The following is an 8,916-nucleotide window of genomic DNA, read 5'->3' as shown; positions in this document are numbered from 1 at the left end:
TAAGGTTTTCATTTTGGGTTTCCCGCAGGCCGCGGATTCTGATGTTGTTTTTGCGGGAGTACTGCTCGTTCCTATTACTTGCCAATATTCCCTCGTTAATCCTTCTCTGTTGGACCAAAAGTATGTCCTGAATCTCCTCAATCTTTTTGTCTCTCTTTCCTATCTCATCCTGTAAGTTAGCCACATCTAGTTCTATACAGTTCAGATGTTGTTGTAGCTGATCTGTCTGTTCATTCACATACCCTTTCACTTCAGTCACAACCTCTTTCCTGATGTTCTCAGAGACTGATTTCAGTGCTGTTGACAAAGCTTTATTAACCACATCTTGTATGTTGGCCTGTTTCCAGCTACTTTTTAACTCCAAAATTTCTGTTTTAAGTTCACCAATTTCCTTCATTATCATGTCTGAACTTGGATCCATGGAAAGTCTCATTTGCTGTTTCTCTTTGTTCTGTTTACCAGATCTAGTTGATAGTGTTGTACTCATGCTGTACAGGTAGGTGTTAATACAAAGGAAAGTCACATTCCAGGTATAGCCCACTACAGGTAAATCCCTGACCAGTGATGAGCTCTACTCACTAGTAGATGATATGGTCCTTTGAAAATGTTTATCTTCCAAAACACCTACTAGCAATTTTTTTTTTACAAAAAGGTTTCCACAATTATCTTCCTCATTGTATTCTCCACACTATGATATCATTTTTGTCAGAGTCCTGATCTTCTAACCCTTTGGAGATGGCCAAATATCAGGAGCAAAATCACCTGTGTCTACTGTGTTCAGCTACCATAGCTCATTTTCAACTCCTTATGTTATCTCACTGATGATCTAACACACTAGATGTTACAACTCCTTATGTTAGCTCACTAATGATCTAACACACTAGATGTTACAACTCCCTCCATTAGCTCACTAATGATCTAACACACTAGATGTTACAACTCCTTATGTTAGCTCACTAATGATCTAACACACTAGATGTTACAACTCCCTCCATTAGCTCACTAATGATCATGCACACCAGGTGTTAAAACATCTATATTTAGCTCCTCCTTAATGACCTAACAAACAAGGATAATATGAGAATGAGACAGAAAGGTGATAAGTAGTAGTAAAGCGTTCACATTGTTTAGTTTGCTCATAAAATTACAAGATTATGTCTTAAACATATAGCACATACACATTTTTATCATCACATTTTCAAATATAAGCACACTTTTCATGGTTTAACATTGTTTCAATGATCACAGTTTAACAAACCACAGATATTCATGAACACAGATAAATGACTCCATTTGTATATGATAACACAAATCTTTGTCACTGTGAAAATTGTATGCTTCATAGAAATAAATATAGCACCAGATGTTCAGAACCATGTACAATCTACCCAATGAATGTCAACTTTAAGAGTTCCTCAATATGACAAATGGTATGTAATTCTCAAAATCCATCAGTACTTCTCACAAATGTTTCAATTTAAAATCAATGATTTGTTTTGTACTTGTAATCAAAAATGATTCTCTGTCATTAAAACTAAAAAAGGTATAAAAGGAGATGTTTTCAAAAACATAATATGATGTAACTACGGTAATTGACATAATTGTCTTGACCCTGATTTAGAACACCTTTCACAGTTAACATTGTTTCGAATAGATTGAATTATAAGATTTCATTGACAAGCATTGATTAGTAACAATAACACATACCGGTACCGGTAAGTATACAAATGGAATGATGAAATTGATCAATTTCCTGAAGATGAAAAAATACATTTGAACAAAAAACATTTTGTAAACATATAACATCTCAACAATGATAAAAAAAACAGGCAAATAAATCATGTATAATTAATCCTTCAACTTTTGAAGATGACTTGGAGATAATATAAAACAAAAACCCTCTGTAGTCATGATACTTCATTTTTCCTGAACCTATCTGAGAACAAGTTCACTTTCTTCAGTGTATTTCAGTAATATGCAATAATCTGATTTTGTGAACAGGTTCTTTTAACACTGCTAGAGTACACAACTGATCTGTCTATAGCGTGGTAACTGGTGGTATATTTATTTAGCTAATTTTAAATTTACAACAAAAGGGTTCAAACTTTCCTTGCATAGCTACTACATTTTTGCAACATCTTATTATCTTAACCGACAAACATTTTGAAATATACGTATGTATTTGATATTCACCATTCCCATCATATGTCATGTTTACTGTTAGATAAAAATGATTGAAGCACCTGTGCTACTCTGAACATTAGAGTAGAACACTGATACAGTTTGGCACTATAGAGTATCAGTGACACCCCCACCCAAATAGAGCAAAGCGTTTCTATATCCCAGGCCGTTCCCTGATCTACTCTGTGTCGGGACAAGGTGTACAACCCTCAGTGTTGTACCCCGGTATACTAATATATCTCCTTCGGCCATGCTCTTAGGATTTAGCACTAATGTAGAAAAATACAAACGAAATATCAGATGAATGCATCAAATAATTTATCAAATGACTATTTACAACATGATAGCTTAATGGCCTTATGTGATTGGCTAGAATTAGACATAGACTACAGGCTAAATCATACCTTCAAGCCATCCTTATGTGATTGGCTGGATTTAGATATAGACTTAAGGCTAAATCATACCTACAAGCCAGCCTTATGTGATTGGCTAGAGTTTATAGATATAGACTTAAGGCTAAAATTATATCAGACACAGCAAAATAATAATATATATCAAACTAACATTCATCAATCTCCTTAAAATCTCAAAATTATAACTTTCATTCAAGATGAAGATTTATGGAATCAAAAATCATGGTAGGCCTAGTTTTGTAATATAATACTACATACACGATTAGATCATAAACTTCAGCTAGCACTTACACAAACAATTCACATTAATAGTATACACCCTCATTAATCCTTGTAACATACGGTGTATAATAATCGGAAGCTACATTTGTAACCATTTGTTGCTGTATGATTTGACACATAATTTGACAGGGTGATCTAACAAACATTTCTATTTTCATTATTTGATATACTCCCGTCACCAGTGCCTCATAAATCAACATCATTATTAGAAAGAGTACACAATATTTGTAAACGCTTTTTAAGTTTGTTTATTGATCCAGTTGACAATTTAATTGTTAATACTTTCAAGTCTTTTTTGGTTTTTTTTAGATTTTAGTTTTAGTATAAGTTATGAAAACGGTAGCCAGTAGCACAGAAATTACCTTCCTGGGCATTTCAGCTTTGTAAGCTGTAATCAATATTTTTGAATATTTTTTCCCTTAACTAGTACTATGTAGAAATTTGTACCTGTAATCACTGAGACAGGTGTATAGAACCCCGACGAAGTATTGGCTAGTGAACAACACATTACTCTTATATACAACAGCCGTATTTACATATATACATCTGTATGCTAACCTCAGCTAATATTTACATCTACAACGAGCGTTTTTGTTTACAGTGACTTCAAACAGTATACACATAAATGACACCATCATTAGCACCACATAAGTGTTCAATAGAATTCCAATCTGCATATCAGTAGATATATTTCATGACATTTCGTTCTCCATGCAGATGGGTGGAGGTCTGGACCCTGACACCACTGAAGAAACTGTCCACAAAACGGAATGATATTCAAGGAGCTCTCTCTCACTTACCCTGTCTGACCAATAAAATTAAATATTCACAGACTTTCTTCGTCTTGAAGTTTGATATGTGATATGTAGAGTTGAACATTAGGCCAAACAAAATTAAATGTTTGTTTAGGTTTACAAGTTAAAAATTGGATAAGGTGGGTAGGTAGGAAAGCCATTTATTTTTTTCTTAATTCATATTCCAACATTCTTTTGTTAATTATAATATGGTTATAGTTGCTTTAAACACCTGTTTAAAAGTCAACTGCCGATTTGCTAGGTTTTAATTAGGAAAAAGTATCAATTTAAACTTCTAAAGTAGGGAACCTTGTTAAACATATTATTTAATTGAACTTATTTTTCTGGATTTAAAAACTTCATTTACAGAATTATTTTCCCCCCGAAATAGCATTAAACCATTTTGCAATCTGAATTAAGATGGGGACAAAAATCTAGAATGAATGTTCAAATTTACAAACAATGTTTGACTGTTGTTAAAACCGTTATCTATTGACATGTATCTGTACGTATGTTTGTTTAATGCACTTAGTAAAGTTGTTAAAGATTGAGCAAATCAAGGTAAACAGAAAGAACTTAAATAAATACTGAATTGGAAACATGACTAGAAATAACGTTGTCTTCATAACAAACTATATAAAATAACAACATTTCAGTTCAACAGAAATATGTGATGGTTTTCATCTTGTGTCGCTGGATTTACCCTTGTATACAAATATTACAGTATTTAATCAGTGCACTTTGGTGAACAGAATTATACTGCGCGACTTGGTACTTGTCCTGTACTGGTGACCTCTAGATGTATAGCTACTTAGGTACCATCTGATCCAGTACTAGTGACCTCTAGATGTATAGCTACTTAGATACCATCTGATCCTGTATAAGTGATCTCTAGATGTATAGCTACTTAGATACCATCTGATCCTGTACTAGTGACCTCTAGATGTATAGCCACTTAGATACCATCTGATCCTGTACTAGCGACCTCTAGATGTGTAGCTACTTAGATACCATCTGATCCTGTATAAGTGATCTCTAGTTGTATAGCTACTTAGATACCATCTGATCCCTTGTCCTGTACTGGTGACCTCTAGATGTATAGCTACTTAGATACCCTCTGATCCAGTACTAGTGACCTCTAGATGTATAGCTTCTTAGATACCATCTGATCCAGTACTAGCGATCTCTAGATGTGTAGCTACTTAGATAACATCTGATCCAGTACTAGTGACCTCTCGATGTATAGCTACTTAGATACCATCTGATCCGGTACTAGTGACCTCTAGATGTATAGCTTCTTAGATACCATCTGGTCCATTACTAGTGATCTCTAGATGTATAGCTACTTAGATCCCATCTGATCCTGTATAAGTGATCTCTAGATGTATAGCTACTTAGATCCCATCTGATCCTGTATAAGTGATCTCTAGTTGTATAGCTACTTAGATACCATCTGATCCGGTACTAGTGACCTCTAGATGTATAGCTTCTTAGATACCATCTGATCCAGTACTAGTGACCACTAGATGTATAGCTACTTAGATACCATCTGATTCTGTACTAGTGACCTCTAGATGTATAGCGACTTAGATACCATCTGATCCTGTACTAGCGACCTCTAGATGTGTAGCTACTTAGATACCATCTGATCCTGTATAAGTGATCTCTAGTTGTATAGCTACTTAGATACCATCTGATCAAGTACTCGTGATCTCTAGATGTATAGCTACTTAGGTACCGTCTGATCCAGTACTAGTGATCTCTAGATGTGTAGCTACTTAGATAACATCTGATCCAGTACTAGTGACCTCTCGATGTATAGCTACTTAGATACCATCTGATTCTGTACTAGTGACCTCTAGATGTATAGCGACTTAGATACCATCTGATCCTGTACTAGTGACCTCTAGATGTAGAGCTACTTAGATACCATCTGATCCTGTGCTAGTGATCTCTAGATGTATAGCTACTTCGATACCATCTGATCCTGTACTAGTGACCTCTAGATGTAGAGCTACTTAGATACCATCTGATCCTGTTCTAGTGACCTCTAGATGTATAGCTACTGAGATACCATCTGATCCTGTACTAGTGACCTCTAGATGTAGAGCTACTTAGATACCATCTGATCCTGTGCTAGTGATCTCTAGATGTATAGCTACTTAGATACCATCTGATCCAGTGTTCTGTATTGGTAGCCAGCCTAGACAACATTACCAGTACAATGTACCAGGGTGAGTGAGAGGAGGAGTGTGCTGTGGACTTTCTAACAGAGACAGGATCCAGAATATTATTCAAACTATGATTCCTGATAGCAGCTGCCCATGGTTTCCCTATCACAGAACAATTAGATATATAATTATGGTTTCCACTTCAGAAATGCATAAAGAGTTTTTGTAATTAGATAAATTATATACACCTATTAGTCTTATACAAAATGTAATTTGTCATAAAATTCTAATATCCAATCCAGGTTTTCAGTCGGCGACAAGTTGTTCGTACCTGCTTGGTGCTACCAACAGCACAAGCTGTAAAAATCGAGTCACTTTTTCTGCAATCAGAGAAAAGACAATATTAATAATCATAATTTGTAAAAACCATTGTTCAGTACATCAATTAAAGCCATCAAAGCATTTATCCTTTAACTTAAAGGGCCAGGACAATGATCTGTATATAGTCATTACATTATTCAAAACTGAAGAAAACTGCAATCTATCCTATGTTTGGGGGAAATTTTTCTTATAAGAATGAAGTAAGTAATACTACCCGGTAGTAACAAAAAGTGTACCGGTATACGATATGACAGTGTTTGTAATCAAAGTACTTGTTATATGCCTACGCAGTTCTGTACATTGACGTTTGAACTAAATATATAATTACCGGTTATATAATCAAAATGCACAAATTAAAGACCCCTACCTGTAAATTTAAACGAAGTTTTGTACACAACAAACGGGACGTAGAAGAACAGGCCGCTGATCATGAAGAGGAAGGCGTAGAGGAACTCGATCCGTGGGTTCTGTACGATCGGGGCGACGACAAGGTAGATGGAGAATAACAAGACTATCACTGGAACAATTATTGGCACCTGGAGAACACAAAGTTACAACGGAAATGTTACTACGGCATGAAAACAGTTACTAACTCGGAGATTGTTTCCTCACTATGTTCTATGGACAATAACTAAAACTTTTAGTAACCTCGCTTTAGCATCCTTATCATGTGAACTATTAACCCTTTCACCCCTATGTAACTTTAGTAGACTCTGCCATACATTGATATGGATGAGTCCATTGTGGTCCACAGTGGTGAAAGGGTTAAGGTTATGTTATACCTGGCTGTTGTTACCACCTTTCTTTGAACCATGGCAATATGTCACTATGGAAATCTAATCACCGTAGTAAGGAGGATGGCAACAGAACTCTGGACATAGAAATCTAGATATCTAGACACCAAACATTATAGCTGAAGTACACAGTGAGAGTACTACAACATAAGAGGCCGCTGGTCTGCCTTTTCTCTATCGGATATGATTTTGCCGACTGTCAAAAGTATCTCGCCGTGTAAACCTCAAACACTGTTGGAGTAACAGTGAGAGGTGACTATGTACCATTAGGTTACAGTGCCGTAAGCATCCTATCCCTGGCTACTTACTTTGTATGGGCGTTCACGGTCTGGCGACGTGTATCTGAGGACAAGCAGCGCTGCCATCGTGGCTCCATAGAAAAACCATGCAGCAAAACTGAAGTAATCAATCAAGGTAAAAATATCCCCTAACGTCACCAGGATAGCCGCCAGTGCTGTCTGAAATCAATAAACAGCAGTGTCAGTAAAGCAACAATTCTATACTGTACCAGGAAGTTCAGAAATTCAGCAATGGAGAAATTGGTAAGGAGTAAGGAACAAGAGGCCCAGGGGCCTTAATAGCTCACCTGGTATTTTATTTTTCAATTTAAAACCTGCTGAGTACCATTCAGGTTTATCAAAGGAGTACAAGTAACAAAGTTGCATCTTCCATTTATAAATATTCAATTCCCTTTGCCCAAAGATTCTCTAAAACAAGTTTGGTTAGGTTAAAATCCCTTCAACGGTACAGAAGGAGAAGGATCTTTAATGTTTTCCTCTATTTCCCCTAATGGGCCCCACTAATCTGCCCCAAAGAAGGGGAATCCACACACCTCAGTTTAAACAAAATTGATTCTTTTCTCCCTAAGCATGCTTCAGACTGCATTTGGTTTAAATCCCTTCACTTGTATAGTAGGAGAAAAAAAATCCTCTATTTCCCCTATTGGGCCCCGCTCCTATGCCGCCAGAAGGCCCACACCCTCCGTTTATACAAACTTGAGTCTCCTTTGTCCAAAGATGCTCTAGGACAAATTTGGTCAAAATCCTTCAATTGGTTGAGGAGAAGATTTTTAAAGATTTACCTATTTTCCCCTATTTGGCCCCGTCCCTCTGCCCCCAGGGGGACCATACCCTCCGTTCATACAAAACTGAGAACCCTTTGGCCAATGATGCTCCAGACCAAATTTGGTCAAAATCCCTTCATCGGTACAAAAGGAGAAGGATATTTGATGTTTTCCTCTATTTCCCCTAATGGGCCCCACCCATCTGCCCTTAGAAGGAGGCCCACACACCTCAGTTTATACAAAATTGATTCTTTTGTCCCTAATCATGCTTCAGACTGCATTTGGTTAAAATCCCTTCACTTGTATAGCAGGAGAAAAAAAATCCTCTATTTCCCCTATTGGGCCCCGCCCCTCCGCCCCCAGAGGGGCCACACCCTCCGTTTATACAAACTTGAGTCTTCTTTGTCCAAAGATGCTCTAGGACAAATTTGGTCAAAATCCTTCAATTGGTTGAGAAGAAGAACATTTTTAAAGATTTACCTTTTTTCCCCTTATTTAGCCCCGCCCCTCTGCCCCGAGGGGGGGCTATACCGTCCGTTTATACAAAACTGAGAACCCTTTGGCCAATGATGCTCCTGACCAAGCTTCAGACTGCATTTGGTTTAAATCCCTTCACTTGTATAGTAGGAGAGAAAAAATCCTCTACTTCCCCTATTTGGCCCCGCCCCTCTGCCCCCAAAGAGGCCACACCCTCCGTTTATACAAACTTGAGTCTCCTTTGTCCAAAGATGCTCTAGGACAAATTTGGTCAAAATCCTTCTATTGGTTGAGAAGAAGAAGATTTTTAAAGATTTACCTATTTTCCCCCTATTTGGCCCCGCCCCTCTGTCCCCAGGG

The 8,916-nt window shown here is 37.1% G+C and overlaps 1 protein-coding gene across 4 annotated transcripts in view; it reads right to left on the bottom strand.

Moving 5' to 3' along the window:
* Positions 1-5,305: 5,305 nt before the first annotated feature.
* The window catches only part of LOC110449925 (b(0,+)-type amino acid transporter 1-like), a 79,717-nt gene continuing 76,106 nt past the window's right edge, over positions 5,306-8,916 (bottom strand). For all 4 annotated transcript variants that reach the window (XM_021497096.1, XM_021497097.1, XM_021497095.1 and 1 more), the window contains 3 exons: positions 7,325-7,474; positions 6,590-6,758; positions 5,306-6,221 (listed from right to left, as the gene is read on the bottom strand). In XM_021497096.1, coding sequence (XP_021352771.1) covers positions 6,148-6,221; positions 6,590-6,758; positions 7,325-7,474 — 393 coding nt within the window. In that variant the 3' untranslated portion in view covers positions 5,306-6,147. The remainder of the gene's footprint in view (positions 6,222-6,589; positions 6,759-7,324; positions 7,475-8,916) is intronic.

The sequence above is a fragment of the Mizuhopecten yessoensis genome, unplaced genomic scaffold (assembly GCF_002113885.1).
Source record: "Mizuhopecten yessoensis strain PY_sf001 unplaced genomic scaffold, ASM211388v2 scaffold4839, whole genome shotgun sequence".
NCBI lineage: Eukaryota > Metazoa > Mollusca > Bivalvia > Pectinida > Pectinidae > Mizuhopecten > Mizuhopecten yessoensis.
The sequence above is the reverse complement of the archived record's forward strand: the minus strand, read 5'-3'. Positions and strand labels throughout refer to the sequence as shown.